Source organism: Tetrahymena thermophila (assembly GCF_000189635.1).
Source record: "Tetrahymena thermophila SB210 genomic scaffold scf_8253904, whole genome shotgun sequence".
Classification (NCBI taxonomy): Eukaryota; Ciliophora; class Oligohymenophorea; order Hymenostomatida; family Tetrahymenidae; genus Tetrahymena; species Tetrahymena thermophila.
Genome location: NW_002475971.1, coordinates 123,400 through 145,044, shown reverse-complemented (window position 1 = coordinate 145,044; position 21,645 = coordinate 123,400). Strand labels below are relative to the sequence as shown.

At 23.3% G+C, this 21,645-nt stretch overlaps 6 protein-coding genes across 6 annotated transcripts; 2 read left to right on the top strand and 4 right to left on the bottom strand. All coding sequences in view use genetic code 6, as the record gives it.

Moving 5' to 3' along the window:
* Positions 1-107: 107 nt before the first annotated feature.
* On the top strand, positions 108-3,562 carry TTHERM_00726060 (hypothetical protein; the record flags this gene model as incomplete). The annotated part of the gene is made up of 6 exons (XM_001027129.1): positions 108-336; positions 398-572; positions 631-2,243; positions 2,299-2,690; positions 2,734-2,975; positions 3,031-3,562. The coding sequence occupies 6 exons, from the start codon at positions 108-110 to the stop codon at positions 3,560-3,562; spliced, it is 3,183 nt and encodes a 1,060-aa protein (XP_001027129.1).
* A 674-nt stretch (positions 3,563-4,236) lies between these two features.
* On the bottom strand, positions 4,237-7,052 carry TTHERM_00726050 (tudor domain protein; the record flags this gene model as incomplete). The annotated part of the gene is made up of 7 exons (XM_001027128.3): positions 4,237-4,638; positions 4,692-5,150; positions 5,209-5,451; positions 5,523-5,783; positions 5,834-6,115; positions 6,170-6,372; positions 6,428-7,052. The coding sequence occupies 7 exons, from the start codon at positions 7,050-7,052 to the stop codon at positions 4,237-4,239; spliced, it is 2,475 nt and encodes an 824-aa protein (XP_001027128.2).
* Positions 7,053-8,790: 1,738 nt separating this feature from the next.
* Positions 8,791-13,891, top strand: TTHERM_00726040 (RWD domain protein; the record flags this gene model as incomplete). The annotated part of the gene is made up of 10 exons (XM_001027127.2): positions 8,791-9,345; positions 9,539-10,282; positions 10,336-10,719; positions 10,777-10,880; positions 10,930-11,417; positions 11,472-12,208; positions 12,262-12,416; positions 12,462-12,919; positions 12,970-13,428; positions 13,497-13,891. 10 exons carry the CDS (start codon positions 8,791-8,793, stop codon positions 13,889-13,891), a joined length of 4,479 nt encoding a protein of 1,492 aa, XP_001027127.2.
* A 1,206-nt stretch (positions 13,892-15,097) lies between these two features.
* Positions 15,098-15,435, bottom strand: TTHERM_00726030 (hypothetical protein; the record flags this gene model as incomplete). The annotated part of the gene is made up of 2 exons (XM_001027126.2): positions 15,098-15,204; positions 15,276-15,435. 2 exons carry the CDS (start codon positions 15,433-15,435, stop codon positions 15,098-15,100), a joined length of 267 nt encoding a protein of 88 aa, XP_001027126.2.
* A 442-nt stretch (positions 15,436-15,877) lies between these two features.
* TTHERM_00726020 (hypothetical protein) lies at positions 15,878-16,786 on the bottom strand (the record flags this gene model as incomplete). Its single annotated transcript, XM_001027125.2, has 1 exon — positions 15,878-16,786. The coding sequence occupies exon 1, from the start codon at positions 16,700-16,702 to the stop codon at positions 15,878-15,880; it is 825 nt and encodes a 274-aa protein (XP_001027125.1). The 5' UTR covers positions 16,703-16,786.
* Positions 16,787-18,081: 1,295 nt separating this feature from the next.
* TTHERM_00726010 (hypothetical protein) lies at positions 18,082-21,566 on the bottom strand (the record flags this gene model as incomplete). Its single annotated transcript, XM_001027124.1, has 7 exons — positions 18,082-18,264; positions 18,326-18,511; positions 18,633-18,965; positions 19,076-19,376; positions 19,598-20,047; positions 20,582-20,987; positions 21,152-21,566. 7 exons carry the CDS (start codon positions 21,564-21,566, stop codon positions 18,082-18,084), a joined length of 2,274 nt encoding a protein of 757 aa, XP_001027124.1.
* Positions 21,567-21,645: the final 79 nt, after the last annotated feature.

Below are 21,645 nucleotides of genomic sequence, written 5' to 3'. Positions count from 1 at the left end.
TTAATTATAATAATAAGTAAATATTATTTATTATTAATTTCCTGATTATTTTTTTAAAAAATCAAATAGCAAAGCATCAATTTTGAATAAATTTAATTTTTATAGATATGGAAAATTAGTTATTATAACAGCAACCAGATAATACTTAAGAAAGTAAATATTATTTGTCAAAAGAAAATGTCCATGATAGTTAAGCTAACGAAGAGTCTGAAAGCAATTTGAAACCATTAAATATGTTTTAGGAAGATGAAGATTAGGAGGAGGAAGAAGAAAATAACTATGACGATGATGATTTATAAATTATTTAAAGATCTCAAAATTCTTTTAATGATAGATGTAATTATTTGTAGAAAAAAATTATATTAAAATTTTTATCTAAATGATTTAAAAAACATAGTAAGTGATTTTGATTTAGATGCTAAAGAACATTTTGCTTCTATTTATAAAGATAGTGATTTAAATGACAGCAAAGAAGATTATAATGATAGAGATTTAGATAATAATAGCTACTTAAATTCAGTTTTACATATTTCTAAAGTTAAATAATCTTCTGAATTCAACATAAATCAGAGGTAGTCAAATTGATATTTTTATACATTAAAATAAAAGAGTTTTTTGTTAAAATTTTAGCAATATAATGAAAGAAGAAGATAGCTTTTTAAAAAATGTTATTAGAGAGAGTGAAGAATTACAAAAGGAGTTAAGATAGTTAGATATGTATTATTGGAATTAAAATCAGCTAAAAAATTAGTAAGAAAATTTGAATTAGCTGAATTATAATTAACAGTAAACTCAAGGAATAAATAATTTTATTAGTTCTTAAAATGGTGATTCAAATGAGTAATAATATGGAAATGAAATACAGCCTTAAAATAATGTTAATGATAAATAGAAAAAAGGTTTAAAAAAGAATGATTCAAAAAACCAATTAATTTCAGTAAATAAAGAAACTAAACAGGTATTTAAAGACACTAATAAAAAGTAAACAATAAAAGCATAGACAACAACAAAAAAGGAGTAAAAAGCAACTTCTTTCTCAGAAAATAAATAAAAAAATAATAATCAATTAGATCATAGAATTATTTAAACAGAGCCTTTCTAAGTAAGTGAAAGATACTCATAAAAAAGGAAAAAATCATAACACAGTTAATAAGATAATAAGCAGATAAAATCAAGAAATACCTCTACAAGCTAACCACGTTCTTAAAGTAAAGGAAAGGAAGTGAGGTCAAAGAATAAATGTAATTTGAAAGAAGACACATAGACAACAAGCGAGAAAAGCAAAAAAAATAAAAAATTAGTCCCAAAAAGCAAAGAATCATCAGCAAGTAATAAGAAATAAAATGAAGAAATCATATAAATTAAAAGTAATAAGCAAAGTTATGGTGAATAAAGCGATTAAAAATAGTAATTATCAATGAATCCTCTGCTTATGATTTCAGATTTCGATGATAATTTAAAAAATAGCTATTCAGAGTAAATGGGTATTAATATGCTTTAGTAATTCATGATAAAAAATGATATAAATTCCTCTTCTTATGTTCCAAATATCTTAAATAATAATAATTACATTCAAGAAATATAAAATTAGAATAATAATTAAGATTATTAAAATGTTTCAAACATTTCAACCAATCATTAGTTTTTTCATAATGAATATTTATAAGACCAAGTCCCAAATTTGGAAAATGAATCAGAGCTATTTGATCAAGAAGAAGAAAATCGCTATGAAAATGATTCTGAAGATCATAATTGCTCAAGCTACTCTTAATTTTCTCATGTTTATGATTCAGAAGAAGAAAATAAATATTCTACTCATTAAAATTCTAATTATGATATTTATTAGTAATAGCAAAATAAATTAAACTAATAAAGCGATTTTAACTCAACAGGAGATTTCTAAAAATAATAAATTGTTCAAAAATAAAATAATTTATAGAATAATAATTTATATTAAGTTAGTTATCAAGATAACACAAGATTAAATAACTATTTTACTGAAGAAGAAGCATAAAGAGGTTATGACTATAAAATTTAAAAATAAACTAATTAAACTTAATTTACATTTAATTCAACTAATGGAGATTGTAGTAAAAATGATGCTAATACTCAAACTATTTATAACACATCTAATAATACTCCAAGTAACAGAGAAACATTTCAGTTAAATAAAATGTTAGGTTCTTCAAGCTCTGCAAGGTTGAGAAATGCTGATTCTAATTCCTTGTGGGACTTAAGTTAAGGTAAAATTTAATAAAATTTTAAAATAATTTATGTATTTTAATAAAATTATTAAAGACAATGAATCAGTCATAAAAGACAATTAAATGAAAATAGATGAACTAAAACTATCTTAAAAAGTAGCTGAAAAGAAAGTATCAAAAAAAAATAAATCAAATAAAACTTAAAATACTAAAACAAAAGTAAATAAATCACCAAAAAAAAAGATAGAAGCTAAAAAGAAAGTATCAGGTAGTTATCATAGCATTAAAGAAGTAAAGAGTAACATAACTACTTAAAGGAAAGGGAAAGAAACCATAAATTCTAAAACTAGTTTAAATAATATTTAATCAGATAAAAACTGTGAAACAGAAGCTAATTTGTATTCAAATACTTCAAATGAACAAAATATCATACATTAATTAGAGAAATAGTTACAAGAAAAAGATTAATTGATTGACTTACTTAAAGTAAATTTTTTATGAAACTTTACTTTATCTCATAATATTATAGAAATAAAACAGCAGTCTCAAATAGAAATTACTCAATACATAAAAGCAAAAAAGAGATTAAACACATTCAAGTGCTTCGAATTATTCATAGCAGCATTAATAGAACGGTATGATTGAATAGCTTAGTATTGCTAAGAGGCTTCAAGAAACAAATAAGATTCTTATAGATAGAATCAAAGAATTAGATTTGAAAAGATAGCAATAGACGGCCACAATAGAGCATAAAAATGAGCAATTTAAGATGTAATATTTTAAATAATTAATGAACCTTAAAATTTTTATTTTTATTTTTGTAAAGCCTTAAATAGAAATATAGCGAGTTAAAGAAAGAATTTAGGTGCAAAATTAAAAAGAATAATGACCTGAAAAAAGAAAATGAGTTAATAAAATAAATAAAAAGTGAAATTACTCCATAAAATATAGATTACACATAATTAGTTTAAGCACTAGCTTAAATTTCCTAACATTCTGACTTCAAAGATTAATTTGTTAACAGAGAAAGGGAAGATATGTCTAGAGGAACTTTTTATACTTAAAGGAGTTCTGCATTAGGGGATTATGGGGATAATAAAATAAATCAATTGCATGCCACTCACAAAATTAAGTAAGATTAATAAGTAAAAAAGAAAGATGTTAAAAACAATATTATAAATGAAGAAAATTATTACAACTAAAGTATTTAAAACATTCAGCAGTAAAATAAATCAGTTAATACAAACAATCAAAGTGATATTTCTTAAAAAAAGAAAAATGCTGCTTTGAATAGTAAAAAAAATTCTACATAAACAATAAAAACTCTAAAATCAGAAAAATTAAAATAAAACAAATGATTTCAAAAATTAATAAAATGATTTATTCTAAGACTTAAAGTTAATTAATTCACCCTTAAATTAATAAATCTGATAAATTAAAAAAATTTAAAGCTGTTGATAAAAAACCTGTTATTTAAAATTGATTTTCCTAAAATTATAAAAATTGATTAAATTTATTTGTTAAATTTCCAATAAGAAAATTTAAATTCTTGATGTAAATAAATATTTATTGTTTACTAAATAAAGTTTATAATATTTCAAAGCTAACAGCTTGAAAAATTAATAATTAAATAAACTTTATTTTCTTTTAAAAAAATCAAAATATTTTGAAATATATCTTTTTGTAATCATATATAAAACTATGATTTCATATTATTTTAATAAAAGATTATTAATGAAAGTTATAAACAAATATTTTAGTTTATTTTATTTTTTCTATCAAAATAATTTTTTAGTAAAAAAAACAATTAAAAGTCTAAATTTAAAAAAAAAAACAAATTTTATAATTAAATTTTATTAATAACTAAAAACCTTTAATTTTTATAAATTAAAAATAAACATTTTTTTACTAAAAAATTTATAAAAACTTTTTTTGATTTCAAAGAGTTCCAAATTTATTAAATTTTAAGCTAAAGGATTTGTTAGATCAAAAAGTATTTATTTTGTTAATTTAGAATATATCATTTTTGAAGTCAATAGTCATAACTATCACTACTATCTCCTTCGTCATCAGATAATCTATCTTGATTATTCAGAGCCCAAATTCCAATTTATTAATCAGTCGCATCGTACTCTAGATCTTAGAATAATTCATCTGAGAAAGGATTATTTGGTATATTAAAGTTTATTCTAGCAAATCCAGATTATATCATTAGTGCATTAATAGATCTATCGAGCTCAGGTTCATTCTCAAATGTAAGTATTATGCTAGTTAGATTTCCTCCTGCTTAAACAAATTCTGCTTCAACATATCCATTATCAAGTAACTTTTCAAATTCTTTTTTAGCAGCTTTTGCAAGTTTATGGTTTCCAAATGGTACTTTTACATATGCTAATGTGCAGAGCTAGCATTATGCCTCGTATTTAGCTAAATCCTATTATTTAATGAAAATATGCTTTAAAGAATCATTTTATAAATTAAATTTACTGTTGGTAGCTAGTAAAGATTAGCAGTGGGCAATTTTTCAATCAAACCATAATCAATAAATTCAACGTCAACTTAAGAATTAGCTGGCTTCTGAACAATTTTACCTCTATATAGTTTACCATCTTATTCACTTTTAGCAACACATAAAGTTTTTTATTTGATAACTTTAAGTTTTTACAGCTTAGGCAAGTCATAACTATCAACTAAGTCATCTATCTATTTCTAAATTGGGTTATTTTCATAGATTACATAAAATTCATTGGCACTTTTAATTTAAGATATATGTACAGGTACTTTGCAGTCACCTTATGAACTGCTTTGTTTAATAAATTTCAACATCGAGCTTGTGTTATCATGTAATTCTAGTAACACATCTACTTTTTCATGTTCCCAAATACCTCTTTTTTCCTATTTAGCTTTTTCCTAGCAGGCTTCATAAATTGAATCATAATTATCAGTCTTTATTCAAAAATTACAAAGAATTATTATGATTTACATTAAAATTAAAAAAATTTACTTCTTATTTGAAATAGGCTAAACCCTCTTCTAAGAGAAGTTAGGATTAATCTTACTTTTTCTAATTATATACTTTACACAACAAGCAACCATCATGTAAGCCTATAACGTCAACTTAGACATTTCTATTCATAAGAGTCTTGTAGTTATAATCAATTGATTTCCTGTAGTTTTCCTACAGAGTAGGCTAATTAGGATCATTTTGGAAACATTTAATACCAAATAATTTGACTTTGACAATTACCTAAATTATTATTTAAATTATATTTTTTTAAAACATTCTAAAAGAAAAATTTTGATTTATTAATTAATTACACTAAAGCTGATAAATCTCATAAGTAATCTGTCACCAGTGAGAACTTTTTCAACTATACACTAATACTATTCCTTATTCATGTTTTATTTAATCTAAGTTTAGTATAATTCTAATGTCTCCTTTACTCCAATCTCTTTTAATCTCATAATACCCAAATCTTTATTATGTATACCTTTTTAATTTTAAATTGCTAGCTTCTAATCAAGTTCAGTCTAAATCCATTTGTGGTCTGTAAAATTTCCTTTGAATTCTTCTTTTATCTAAATAATTACTGATTAATATTTTTTATAAAATAATAAAATTTGTTTACTTTTGCATATCCGTTACTTACTAAATATTAATTTAAGTTGAGTTAAGAGCTAGAAATTATAACAGTGGCGCATTGCAAAAATCCCTATTCTTTTTCTAAGAAAACATCGACTTCAGCACCTATGACAAGCTTTCTTAGATACTCTCTCGCTTCAAAAGCACCTCTTTCTAATCCTTATGGACATTAAATTTTACTAAGCTAAATTTTTATCATCTTAGACTAGCTTTGCTCTTCACCTATTCTTTCTATAACTAAAACTATACCAGATTCAACTTCGCGTACCTTTATACATTTTAGTCTTGTTTAAATATATTTTTAATTTATAAAGTAGTTTACAATTCCAAGGAATGAATCTATTCTAGTGATCAGTGAATCAAAATCAGTTTATTTACCCCAAATACCTTTGTTTTCTGCTTATGCTTAGCATATATATTCATCATATTACTCAAGTAAATCCTAATCTTTGATAGAGAGGAATGCCATATCTGTTAAGCTTGCTACACCATCTTTTAATAGAACACTTATCTTATCAAATAGACCTGATTTTTTAATAATAATTGATAAATTAATTATACTTCATTTGTTTTTATTTACCATTAAAAATGAGAGTTTTTTTTGAATCATATTCTAATGAGGAAATGCAAATTGTATGAGTTTTTGAGAGTATTTGATTATCAAGTAAATTGGCATCTAGGAATTACTTATACTAAGGACCAATAACAGGTATTTTAACAAATTATGGTTAAAAAACTATCAATGTATTTGTATTTTTTTCAAAAGCTATGAACTATCCTTCAGAATTTATTTCATCAAAAAAAAATTCATAAGTTTAATTAGCTTTAATAGTTATTTAATTGTATAAATCTCTTGAAATTGGAACAGTATAATCGTTGATTGTCTTAGAGTACTACTTATTAAAGTTATTAGAAGCTAAGAAAGATAGTAACTAATCATTAATACTCTTTGATTAGTCTTATTCGTCATCCCATATAACTACTTCCTGGGTTGATTTATCAACTTAAAATTTTATTTTTTATCTTACAAATTAACACAAAAACTGCTTTGCTTCTAAGCCACCAGGTTCATCATCTTTTGAAAATGATTCAAACAAAGGTATATTTTACCAATTTGCTAATTTTAATTCAATAGGAGGCTTGTTTTTTTTCTATATAATAATATTTCTGCTTGAAATAATGTTTGCTAAAAGTCCAGTCTTCATTTACTATGTTGAGGGAGGTATATTCTATCTATATGTAGAAATATTAATTATTATTTGATGTTTTACTTTATATTTTACAAAACGATACAATTTAATTAATTAATTTATTTATTTTATAGAGGCAGCCTGGTTTTCTATCTATGGATCTATCTATCATTTATATAAAACAATAATAATAGATGAATCAAAAACTAATAATTTCTATTTATGAGAAACCAAAATCAATAATTTATCATAATTTATATTATTCTGATGAAAACACAATATCTTATTATGTAGAAGATTTATTTTTTAATAGACGATCTTATTTATGCTCAACAAAGCCCTTACAAAATTTTAGATCCAATTGATAATTAAAATAAAGAAACTCTTAAAATGTTTGTAAACTCTTTTCTATATAAACTAATTAAATAAAAAATAAATATTTTTGTATGATTGAGTATTTCTTAAAAAATTTATTTAAAAAAGTAGATTGGTTTTAAAATTATATTTTAGTGTTTAATATTTTATTTTTCAAATTAAATTATTAGAGTTTATTGATTATCAACAATTGATATTCTTCTTTTTAATATTTATTTTTACAAAATAGTTTTTAATTGACTTAAAGAAGTTTATATATATTGGTATATACAGATATTCTCGATATTTTAATTATTACTTAATTTTAATATTAGTTTATGATATCGTTTGTAAATTTTAAAATTTTTTAAAATTTAATATTCTCAAATAATAAATTTTAAAGTATATTAAAAGTTATTGAATTTAAAACATTTTATTATTTATTTATTTTCTTTTAAATAATGAAAGATTAATCTCTTTATAAATTAAAGGTTTTTAAATTAAAAAAATATATTAATTTTTTGTTTAAATTGTTTAAAATTATTTGTAAAATAAATTTTTTTAATTTGAAAAAAACTAAATTTAAATCTTTAAGCTCATGATTTTATTTTTTTCCAGAAAATAAAATAACTAGTTAAAAAGATACTCTAAATTAAAATTTGAATTTTCTATTTCTATCTTATTTACATATCTCTGCTAGTAGATAAAAAATGTAATAAGGGTTAATAAATTCATAATAGATAAATAAAAAAGTATTTCATATCAAAAAGAAAAATATTTAACATTATAAAGAAATGTGACGAATTTTGTTAAGTAGATGCTTTAATAAAATAACAATTTTTAATTAATTTAATAATTAAAACGTCATTAATCTTAGCCATTATCAATTATGAAATATTATCAAGAAAACAATTATTTTTTAAAGATTTAATTATTGATGACGAAGAAATGTCTTAAAGTATATTGAAGTGTTAACATTAATTTTCTTTTATTAGTGTAATTATGCCAATTTTAACACTTTAAAATCACTCAAAAAGTTAGATGAGATTTATAAGTTTTATTCTTTAAAGCTATTTTTTTTTTGAATTTTTAATAAGACTAGATTTGAAAAAATTAATTAAAATACTAAGAAATGTGAACCAGAAAATTAAATATTAAATCTCTTAAGTGTGCTGATTAATATTATTCTTTTGTTATATTTTACACAATTTATAGATAGATGTTTAATTTATAAAATAAAAATTTGCAAAAAAAGTTTATATCTGTTTGTTTGTAATCAACTCAAAACTGGGATTATTTAAAATCTAGTAAAAATTAAAATTAATATCTGAAAATAAAGAGTATTAGATATTAGCAAAACCTTATAAAAGAGATTTTTAAGTATAATTAGCTTAGCATTATGAATAGTAAGCAAACAAAAGGGATTTAAGATTAATCTAGTTAGCAGCAATCATAGTCTTCAGCTCCGAAGTTAAGCAAGGCATAAAAAAGGATAAAGCAAAAATAAGAGGAGTTCAGGGCTAGGCTAGAGAAAAATCGGCCATAGCCTATTGATACACTTCATCAATTAAATGAAGCTCTAAATGTAGAAATTGAGAAACTGCGTTCAATATATATGGAAAATATGATTGGCTTACCACCTGAACATGGATATTATAGATCTTTCTAGATCAATCTTTTTCCTTAACAATTAAAGCTGAAGTATTAAGATGAAAACGCCTCTGATTAAGCAGAGTTTTATTTATTTTTAATTTTTAATATACCCAGAGAATATCCTGATTAAATGCCAAAAGTTTCAGTTAAATCTTTCAAGGGATTTGCAAAATAAGATGAACAATTACTTTAAGAAAAGCTCTTTGATTATGCATTAAAAAATTCAGGAAAAGAAATGCTTTTTGATTTGATTTTATAATCTAGAGACTATGTAGAGTCAGCGTATAAGTATTTTAGTAATGTAAAATATTAAAATAGAAAATTTAAAAATATATAAAAAAATAGACTTAAATTATTAATTAATTTGCTTTAAATTTAAAATACATTTTGGAAAGAAAAAGGATGATTATTTTGCTCATACATTTGAAATTATGATTATGAATTTAAGATTTCACCATAAATGTATTAAAAATATTGATTTAAAAACTTATTAGATGAAAAATGAGGACATAAAGTAACTTCAATTGATAGAAAGAAAAGAAAAAGAAGAACTTGAAGAGCGGTAAAAGAAGAAGAAAGAGTTGGAAGAGAAGCAAGCGTTAAAAATGCTCTAATAAGAAAAACAAAGAGAGAATATATTAAGAATGAATGAAAATGATGAGTAAAAGCTGAGAATGTAGTGGTTAAATGAAAGGGATAAGATTATACAAAATGTATAACAGGAAGGGAGAGATCATTCGAATAGTATTTAATCATAGAATCAAAGTAGTAATTAAAGTAATAACAGCGAACGTTAGTTTAATAGCAAAGAAAAATATATTTTAGATTATTATGAAAATCAGTGCGATGTTTAAGATGTTTTAATTATGAATTTGATTGATTTAGTTGTCAAATTACTAAATTTAGACTAAAATTCTATTAAAAACCTTACTAGTGCATTGAATAATTATCCAAATTTATTTTAAGATGATATGACGAAAGTTATTAGATAGTAATACAATTATGTATTCAGTACTATTACTAAAAATACATTGAAAGCTTTTCATAAGTAAGCTGTTAAAAATATTTCAAACTACTCTTAAACTGTCTAAGACCTGATTCATTGTATATCAGGAAATTAAGATAGGCAAGAAAGTTTGCTCAATAGGGTTTAGTAAAATCTTGTATTAACTAAACAGCAAAGTTCTTATAGTTAGTGTTCTTGCCAAGGTCAAAAGATAAATAATTCTTAAATAAAAGTAAATAAAAATTAAATTGAAATTTAGGTATTAAATTTATTTTAATTTTTTAGAAATCGTAATCTAAAAATAATATAAGTAGTAATTATGAGATAGTGATGAATGGCTTTAGTGAAATAAACAATATTAAAAACAATCTAAGTGCAAGTTCAGGATCAGCAGGAGGCAATTAGACTTCCTCACCTAAAGATAGCAATTAGTAAGAAATGTAAAAAAAAAAGTTGAGATTAAACAATTCAGATAATGGTGAAAAAAGGCTTAGTGATTCTGCAGATAGTTTGTAAAGTGATCATCAAATTTAAACATAAGATAAAAAGAATAATTTGTTAAGTTTCGAACCAGCTAACACAGAGAAAAGTAGGTATCTGACTGATTTCGAAGAAATTCAAGTTCTAGGATAAGGTGCTTTTGGTTAAGTAGTTAAAGTTCGCAACAAGGTAAATAAATAAAAAATAAATCTAATTTTAGAGAAAAAAATTTTTTATTTGAAATAGCTTGATGGTAGGTATTATGCAATAAAAAAAATTAAAATAAGAAAAGGATAAAATATTGAAAAGCTTATGAGAGAAGTTACTCTTCTGTCCAGGCTTCACCACAGGTATATTTATCAAAGGCTAAAGCTTTTTTTAACTATCTAAAATGAATAGGCATGTTTTAAGGTATTATTAGGCTTGGTTAGAAGAATCAAACTAGAGTGAGGAAGAAGAAAGTATGGGATCTTAGATGAGTGATTAAGATGATGACAATGGCGAGCTTAGTGATGATAGATATAGATATCGAAGCAACAATTTTTCATCTCGATATTAAGACAATAATTCATCTTATTACGATTTATCTTCATTAAGAAATTCTTAAGATAGCTCTGTTAGAGAATAATCAGGGAAAAATTAAGAAAATTAGAAATATCCTGTTACAAACTTTAAGTTGATGATTTTATTTATTTAGCTAGAATATTGTCCATCTACCTTGAGCCATTAAATAAAAGAATTAAAATTCTAGCAGGATACTGTGTAAATATGGTAATATTTTAGGCAAATTCTTGAAGGATTAAACTATATTCATTCACAAAATACAATACACAGAGATTTAAAACCTGAAAATATATTTATTGATTGCCTAGGAGATATCAAAATAGGTAATTTGGAAATTAAAATTACAATTTTTTTATTTATTTTAAAATATTGAAAAGGTGATTTTGGACTTGCAAAAAGCTAAAAGTAAAATGTGTTTTCAAAATATCAATATGTTATAGAAAAAGAAGAAAATGAACTTTTTAACTAGCTTGTGAATAAATAGTATCTCACAGAAAAAGAGTTGGAAGCAATTGATTAAACATTAAATGTAGGTACTTACTTCTACAGACCACCTGCAAGCTAAAGTATGCATGAAGAAAGGGCAGATATTTATGCCCTAGGGATAATTTTTTTTGAAATGTGGTTCTACTTTTAGAGCAAGTACCAAAGATTTAAAGTATTAACTATTCTAAGAAACAATAACCTTTTTCCTGATTAGTTTGAACAATTCCACCCTAAATAAGCAAAACTTATAGCATGGATGCTTAATTTCTCATCTCAAAAATGCTAAAAAGTTATGGAAATTATGTAGTCAGACTTAATACCTCCAAAAATAGAGGATGACTATATTGTTGATGCAATAAAAGCATTGAATAATCCGTCAGGTCCAGTTTTTAAATAAATTCTAGAAGCTCTTTTTAAAGGTGGACACAAAGTAAATGAAATATCTAATATTCAACATTTCACCTCACACACAGGGCAATTAGAGAGTTAATTTAATAACTACTTCATTTCTAAAATTTATAGTTTCTTTGAGCATAAAGGAGTACTTAACTACGAATCTCCTCTCAATGTTCCTCCTCCTACTGTTTAACTTAAAGACGATGTCAACATTGAGATTGAAAAAAATAAAGTAATTGATTGCTCATATGTTGAAAATATTTTAAAGTTTATTTTTTTAATAAGTTTTCTAATAACCCAACACTAATGACAAAAGATGGAAATATAATCTATTTAAGATAAACATTAAGAGAAAGTTTCAAAAAGCACTTAAGGAAAGTTAATAAAATATTCCTTAGCAATTAAGTTTTCAAGAGATATGAATTAGGATAGGCTTTTAGGTAAATCAATGATTAAAAATAGTATAATTTTAATTTTAATTATAGATATTAGCAAAATAGAGAAATAAAGAAAGAGTCTCTAGTTGATTATGACTGTGTTAATTTGATAGAAGATTTAGATACATATTTCCTAGCTGAAACTATAATGTATGGAGTTGAGTTGATGGAAGAAATAGGTCTCTAGGTCGTTAAAATAAGAATTAACCATGTGAACTTTTTAAGGTACTACATGATAAATCATCTAAAATTCAATAAAGAATAAATCAGATCATTAGAAGAATTTTTGATATCAGCTTATACAAATCAGAAAGATATTAAAAAGAGACTAATAAATGATTTTTAAATTGGTGATAAAGATGCTGATAAATTACTTTAATTGTTAATGTTAAGAGGATCTTAGCAAGGGATAAAATAGCAGATTTTGCATAACCTTCCTAATTGCAAAGACTTGGTCTTAAAAATTGAAGACATAGAATAAGAGTTTTCCAACCAGTATGTCAATAGTAAATAACATTTATTATTACAAATATTTACATTCTAATTTATCCTAAAGGTAAAATGTTTAAAGGTGAGGGTTATTATAAAGTTCCTGAGATTATTATTGATATAAGCTTGAGTGGAAAAGAATTAGGATTTAAAGAAGGATTTTATTTTTCAATTGAAAGTTGCAGTGTTAAAAGCAGCTTCGTATCTTGCATTGTAGGTGGAACCTATCCTATTAAAATGAGAAAATTTTAAAACATGTGTGAAATTTCCATGGATAATAGCTTTAATTAAATAAATATTAATACAAATTACTTTTCTTAATAGAATTCGCAATAAAATTCTACTAACTTAAATACAAGCTAGATTTCACAAAATTTATAAGTCTTAGATATTTCTGATATTGCCTCCTAATCAAGCTATTCATCTTCATCAAGTTTATCTAAAAAGAAAGTTGTTTCGAAAAAAGGAGATTGCATTACAAGATAAGTTTCTGGATTTACATTCCTAAACGATGTTGTAAATGAAAGTAAATTGAAATATTATTTCATATGAAAAAAGAATAATAAATTTTATTTTATTTTATCATAAAAATAGTAATATAATCAAAATTAGACAGAAAAATAAGCTAAATACCTTAAAGGTTTTAATAATTGCACTTCTTCAAATATGAGTGTATAATATGCAGTTTTGGGAATATACCTTCTATCGAAAAATTGAGATTCCTATAGTGCTGCTAAATAAATAAAATACCTGCAATGCTCTACTGCTATAAAAACGAGTAATTTGCATAGGAAGAGCAATAAAATTTTGCTGATTACCATGATATTCCCTTGGTAGTCTTCATAGTTGAAAAGATTTACCAATAAAAGAAGAAAGCATTTGTAAAAACTAAGAAAGAAAAGAGTAAAGAAATGAGCTTGGAGGATTTCAACTCATTCCTTTCAAAAAATCATAAAAATAGTATAAAAAATTATTTATTTTCGAAATGAAAGAAATTTATTAATGACTCCATTAAAACTTACATAAAAAAGTTTGAAAAACAATAAAATTTAAAAAACCCTTTAAAAGTAATAAAACAAACAAACAAACAAATAATTTATTTTAAAGCACTATTATCATAATACTTATTTCCATCTATAATAAATGTATTTATTTATAATAATTTTTTGTATTCTTTTTATAGTAAAACATAAAAACTACATGCAAACTTCTACTTTTTTTTCTTCTTAACTAACAAATATTGACTCATTTGCAAGTATTTATTAGATAATTTGTTATTAAATTTGATAAATTAATTTATATTTTGACTGTGAGTACATTTTTAATAAATTATTTAAACTGCTACTTTCATTTTTAAAAACTCATACAAAAGTTTTTTTAACTTTAAAATTTAAAAATTATATTTTTATGTTGGCTGTATACATTATATTTATCAAGAAAGAACTACTTTTCATCTAGGGAAAAGTTTATTTATATAGAAAGTCTTACTGAAAATATCAAATTAAATAAAGAAGTAGACTTCTTCGTTATGGAAAGATAAACATTTAACTAACGAAGGGTAGCCTTCATTAAAATGATAATTGGGACAGTCAATAAGCTAGTTACAATCTATTTTGAAAAATAAGCACTATGTCTGAATTCGATTATTTGTATTACAGCGAGCTATTAAAATTAAGTAATCCTACTAATTAACTACTTGATTATTATCTTTAATTTAATGAGTGTATATTGAGCAACTTTGAATATTTGTTATATTTTGCAATCTCTTTTGAATAGCATTTGTATTTTCTTACTGCTAGACTTACTCACTTTCTTTAGAGTATTCTTATATGTTTTATAAACTGCAAATTGAGATATAAGCATCTTCGTTTGACTGCTCTATTTAAAGTAAATATTTCTTTTTTAAAAATAAAGTTCTTGCAAAAGCATCACAAGTATTAACTTGCTTCATATTTAAGCAGCAAATACTTTATGAGTAAAGACAATTGTCTTTCTATATTAATACCTAGCTTCTTTGTTTTAAGCTTCCTAGTAATAGGATATCTTAAGATTATATACATTTTATGATTTTAAAAGTACGAGAGTGGAATATTTTCAATCCTTAGGAGTATTAAACAACAAACTTCAAATCGTCAATTCGAAATAAATGCCCTATTTCAATATTTCTATAGACCTTTTCTACTTTTATTCGACACTCAGTAACTTTTAAACAATAAAGTTTTCTGAGTTCCTTGACCAAGTAAGAATGTTTACTAAGCTTATATATGCTTACGCTTAAAATATTATCTAAGGTTATCTATTCCTGGATTATAGTATTAAAATTTGCCTAATTGTCACCCTTTATCACTGAAACTATTTCTACTAATAGATTACTGCCGTTTTAACTAATTTTTATAAATTTATCAGGATCCTAATATTTTTCGATAAATCTAACTACTTCTCCTTAAGAAGGAACTTCTAATATAGTTTTAAAATCATCTTTACTGATATCCAAATGTTTTGTTTTATAATACGACTGCTCATTGAAATCCATTTTAAATGAGGTTTCTTTCGTATTAAAAAAACACTATATCAATATTATTTTTTTATTGAAATTGATCTACTTTATGCTCCTTGCTCTGATAAATTAATTAATTCTTGAGTAATCTTTTTAATGAATTTTGATAATTAAATTCAACTTTGAAAAGGAAAATATAACAATAGGCTATTTTATTTTATTTAAATAATTTGATGATAGAAAAGAAAATATTCAAAAGTTAATACAGAAATTCATATTATTTTACTAAGTTATTACTTAAAAATAAACTATTTAGCAGAAACTTGAAAGTAAAATTATTGAATTTTACTCTAAAAATTTTTAAAAACTTAAAAGCTAACTAATAAAAACAATATATATAGATACAATTGGCTTTTATCTAACAATAAATTACAATTTATATTACTTAGCTGTTTTTTAAGTAAATTAAGTAGATTCATCAAAGGTTATTAGAGTGTTTTTTCTTGAATATAAAGAATTAAATGAACCCTTTATATGCTTCAAATTTTTCAGAAGTGTGAACCAAATCAAAGCTTTATTAAAAAAACTACAAATTAGGATGATTTTAACCAATAAACTCTTCTTCTAAGAATCCCTAGTAGATTGATAAAACTAGCAAATCAAGAGGTTAAATAGCTGGATCAATAATATTAAGAGCTTATTTAACAGTGGTAATACCTAATTCAATAAGAACCCTTTGTTCTGGGTAGGTTTTTTGTAAATAATTTATTGCTTCTTGTAAGTTATCCATGGGAGGAGTAAACTAAATTTAATATTATTCGATATAGTTTTAAAGGCTTTAGTCTTTTTTAATTTCCTCTTCTAGCTTTGGATTATTAGTGAGTAGCGTTTTCTAGTGTGGAGCTTTTATAGCATTCATTTAATACAAAGTTTGTTTGTCAAACTTTTATGATAAAATGTAGTTTATTTTGTTGTTAGGTGTCTATTTAAATAGCTACTCCCAATCTTTGAATCCTAAGAATTCAGGCTTTGATTGAGTTCCATCATTATTTTATTTTCTCACACTTTCTCCACTAGTAACATAAATATCGCAAAAGCATCTCAAAAAGCTGAAGGCTTTATAATCAATAGGAAGAGAAGGAGTATATTCATTTTTTATTATAACTTTAAGTTCATCATTACTAGGACCTTAACTTAATAAATTAATAGAATAAATAAATTTGCTGCTTTCAAGATTTTTAGCATTTCCAAAAGCTAGTTTGATAAATTTTTCAGATTCAGATGAAAGGATTTTACTAAGCATGATTGTTTAAATATTTTTTAGCCAAATTTTTTTGTTTATTTCTTCAATTTATTTTTTTTTATTATAAAATTTTTATTAAGTATTTAACTTAAATAAATTGTTGTAATTTAAAAATAAATTTGTGTCGAGTTACACATATTAAAAAATATGTTAATCTAGAACATTACAAATTATATAAAAGAAAGATATAGATAATAGTTTACATCTATCAATCTTGTTATTTAACTCTAAATAACAAAATTAAAAAAATATTTAATCAAAATTAATTATTTAAAATATAAATTTAGCAATATAATTAATTCATAAATTTACTTCTTAAAATATTGATATATTCCAAACAAAAATTTAATAAGATTGCTAATTTATTATTTAAAAATATCTCTTTCATCCTAATAGTTAAATTAAAATTAAATCTAAGTTTATATCTTAGAAATTTATAAAATAATATAAATTTGTTAAGATTAAATATTTGTAAAATATTTAAAATAATTTGAACCCTTTTCATTTTAAAATGAAAATGCTATGCTTATCCATATTAAATATTATCAATTTTATTAATTTTTTTCTTCTAAAAACGAAATTTTTAGAAAATATAAATTTTAAAAATGAATAAACTAAATTTATTAAAATATTCAATATCAAATTATATCTAGAAGATATTAAAAATACATACAAAAAGATTAAAATAATTTAAACTCTATTCATTTTTAAATTTATATTTTTATTTTTAACCAATTCAAAATATTATTATTTTTATTAACTTATTTGTTTTTCTATGGATAGTTTCCCTTATAAAAATTAAGAAGCTGTTTTATTAATTTTTATTTTCTAAAATCAATTTTGTAAATTAACTTTCTTACATACTTAAAAATAGATTCAAGATTATTTAATTTATAAATTTTCAATAAATGAAAAGAGATGAAAATACTTTCAAATCTTTTCATTTTGAAATAAAAATTATATTTTTATCTATTTTAAATTAAATAAATTTATTCTTTTTTTAGAAAAACTCCTTTTCTAAAAAATGAAATTGTTTTCTTAACTTAATATTAGTACAAAAATAGATTTTTAAAATGAATAAAATATATAAAAATTTTAAATAATATTTAAACTCATATTTATAATTTAGAACAATTAATTAGCTAAAGTTGTAAATTGAAAAAATAAAATGTTAAAAAAAACAAATATAAATTTTATTTAATTTTTAACAAATTCGGGTTATTTCTATAAGCATTTTTATTTATTTTTATATATTTGTAATCAATTACTTCTATTTTTAACTTTTATTAAGGATTTGTTTTAATTTTTTTAAATTTCTAAAAGGTTTTTTGATATTATGTTTAAACTTTATAATTTATTTTTTAATAATCTGTTTTTTTTCATGAGTTTTTAGAAGTTGGAAACCTTTTTGCTCCTTTACCCATATTTACACCTGCTTTTTTTTGTGGTTTAACTTATGTAACTTAAGGCTCAATGTAAACTTCTGCATCTTTAACTTTTGGATTATAGTTAGGATCTTCTTCTCTTGTTTATATTTTTCCTATATCTACATATCCTTTTATCTATTTTAATTAGATTTTAAAATTATAAAGGGAGCATTATAGAAAAGTTATTAGATTTTACTTTTTTGTCTTACTGTGTATATTTTATATCTAAATCAATTTTTTCTTCTTCTGGTTTTTCAGCCCCAAAAACTTCATCCCTTTCTTTTTGTTTTTTCATGTTGACAAGTACAGGTACTTTTGGCTTTATAGGTGCTATATTTACATCTAATTTAATTTCTTCCTCATAATTAATATTATCTTCATCCTATTTTAAAATTTCAGGATATAGAAAAATTATAATTTTTAGATTTTTAAACTCATAAAAAAAATAAATAATTAAAATAATCTCTAAAATAACTTAATAAAGTTAGGTTTTCAACTATTACCTTTTCTGGTCTTCCAATCATTTTATCAAATTTAATATCAGGAAGCTTTTTAGTAGGTCTTTCAACATTATTAAGTATAAGATTATCACCATCAACATCTCCTTCAGGCTTGACTATCGGACCAGTGTCTTTTTCAGGCAATTTTTCAATATCTATTCCGGGGATATGTCTATCAACTTATCTATAGTCTACTTCATATTCACCAAGGTGAGGAATCTTATTTTGCTTATCATAATACTCTCTCATAATTCTCATAAATTCTTCATGTTCAGCAAAAATATCTTTTTGCATTTTATTACTAAAATCTCCTCCCTTAGTCATATTTTCTCTTATCTAAATTGTATAAAAAAAATTTTATATAAATAATGGTTAAAGCAAATAGTTAAAATCAGTATTTAATTTTTTTTGAGAAATTTTTAACTTTAAATATATAGTTAATTTACCTTGTTCAAATCATAGTCATAGAATTACCATTCTTCTTTAAATAGTTCTTTATCAGGTGGATTATCTGGCTTATGATCAGTTGGTTCGTAATATTTAAATCCTTTTTTATTATTGGGTTTAATTGGATCAACTGATGGGAATATCAAGTCATTATCAAAGTTTTCATTTTAATAAAGATAATCCATATTATTTTCTCTTGCATTGTTGTCATTTATTTCAGGTATTTTAACTACACCAATGTCATTTCTTTTTTCTGTTTGATTGTATTATGGATAATAAGCGCCAGGTCCTCTTTCTAGCCTAAAAGTTAAAGATATGACAGTTAGTAATAAAATAAAATTATATTTTTTGTAAATAATAATGAATAAGTTTTCATTTTTAATTATTTTTCTAAAAAGACAGACATAAACATATTGAAAAAATTTTAACAATTAATTGAAAAAATAATAATCTATTTATTCCCTCCCATCAATAAATTCATTAACGTAAATAACAAATAATTAATCAAAATCAATAATTACTCTAATTAGCCTTCCTCTCCAATAAATTTCGGCTTGTGTTCTTTTAATATTATTGCTGATATAGGATTTTTTTTTATTTAATTTTCATTAATCTCGTAGTTTCTGTTATCTTAATCTTCCAAGCTTAAAGGTTTTTCTTTAAGTTCTTTTGCAAACGTCCATGCAGGCTTAGCGTCCTTAATCATATCATCTTTGCAATAATAATAATCAGGTCCTGGAATATCTTCTTTTGGATCTTTTCGCAGTGGACTATATGAGCTTTTTCTGTATACTACCATTGTGGGAGCAGGCTCTGGCTATTGTACTTCATATGCAGCAGGCCCTCTTTCTCTTATTTCTCGAAGCTAATCTAAAAATTTAAACACTGCTGCTATTTTTTATCTTGATCCTTTTGGAGCAGCTGTCACATCTCTTATACTCTTTTTGATTATTACACCACCTGGGTTCGCCCTTTATAAAAATTATTTATTTGATTTTAAATAATATTCACTCATTTTTATATATAAATTTCACTTTCAAAAAAAATAATCATCCTACTATTTTAAAGCTATCATTTTGTATTAGAGTTTGCTAAATTTATAATCAAAATTTTTGTTTTTGAGGTAGGTAAGTGATATATTTAAAATGTCATCATTTTTACCCAATATTTTTTTAGCTTAATTTAAAAGATGGAAAAAAAAAATTTAAAAGAAAAAATAGCTGACAATAAACTGATATTGATTTTAGCGTTCTTTGAATTATTTGATTAAATATAAAAACGTTAATTTAAGAGACCTTTTATGCTAATTTAATCCTTTTATTAAATTTGGAAAAAAGAAGATTTAAAAGATTGAAGATTTCATAATTTAATTCCTAAAACCTATGTTTTTTATATATCAATTAAACTTAAATTACGAGCACGATGGTTTTTTTTTTCTTTCAAATTTTAATATTAAAATTGATTAAAGAATGAAGATAAATTATATTTTAAAAGCTGAAAATTACCTCAAATATCTATCGTTGTCTACCTTTCCCATTCTTTGTATCATAGCTGCCTCTAATTCAAAAGCACGTCTTTCGTTATCTTTAGCCTCTTGCTTAGCATTACGAGGTATTTTATTTTTTATAGATACTCCAGGGGCTTTTCTTTTGATAGCATCATAATTTGGATTTAAGAAATCAATGGAAGTTTTTTTAGGTTACTCAAACCTTTTACTTCTAGGTATAGGCACACTCTTTTTTGGCTCTACACAACTGTAATTTGGATTATAAGCTCCAGGACCTATAAATTGACTTAAACTTGCTTATGTCTCTAAATCACTAAATCTGCTATCTTGAGAAACTGTACTCGCATTCATGTACTAAGACGAGCTGTGTTTATTTTTCGAAGCTGGTGGATTTATCACAATACCTAATATTAAATATTTTAAATCAGAGAAGTTACTTTATTAAAAATGCAATTTCTTTTCAGATATTTATTAACTGACCTAAAATCAAATATTCAAGTATTATATCAAAAGCTTATTTGTTAATATATGTATTTAATTATTTGCTCAATTAAAAGTAAAAACCTACCTTAAGACTTGGGTTTCACTTAATCAAATTTAACATCATAGAAAATATCTCTAAAGTCGTCTTTCTTTTGATCTGAGAATCTTTTACTCAAAGGAAAAACAATATTTTATGCTTTTTTCTGATGAGGTAGAGTAGAGGTTATATCAGCTGCAGCTGTTAAAATATCAGGAGGTGCAGCTGAGCTTCCTAAATTATTATTTGTATTTTTTTTAAAGCGTTCGGCTTTAGAGAACCCAAATTTAGGCTATGACTTTGCCACCATTTTATCATTAATGGATTAATCTTTAAATTTAATAGATTTATCTTCAGATTAATACACTTTTTTCATTGAGCTTACAGTAGATTTAAGCTATTTCATTTCTTATTTGCTTTCCGCAACTTCTTTTTTAAGTTCAGCTAGCAAATCTTACAACATTTTAGAATCTGATATTCAATTTAATTTTTGAGTCTTTTTACTAAATAACAGATACAATAGTTAAATTTTGATGATTTTT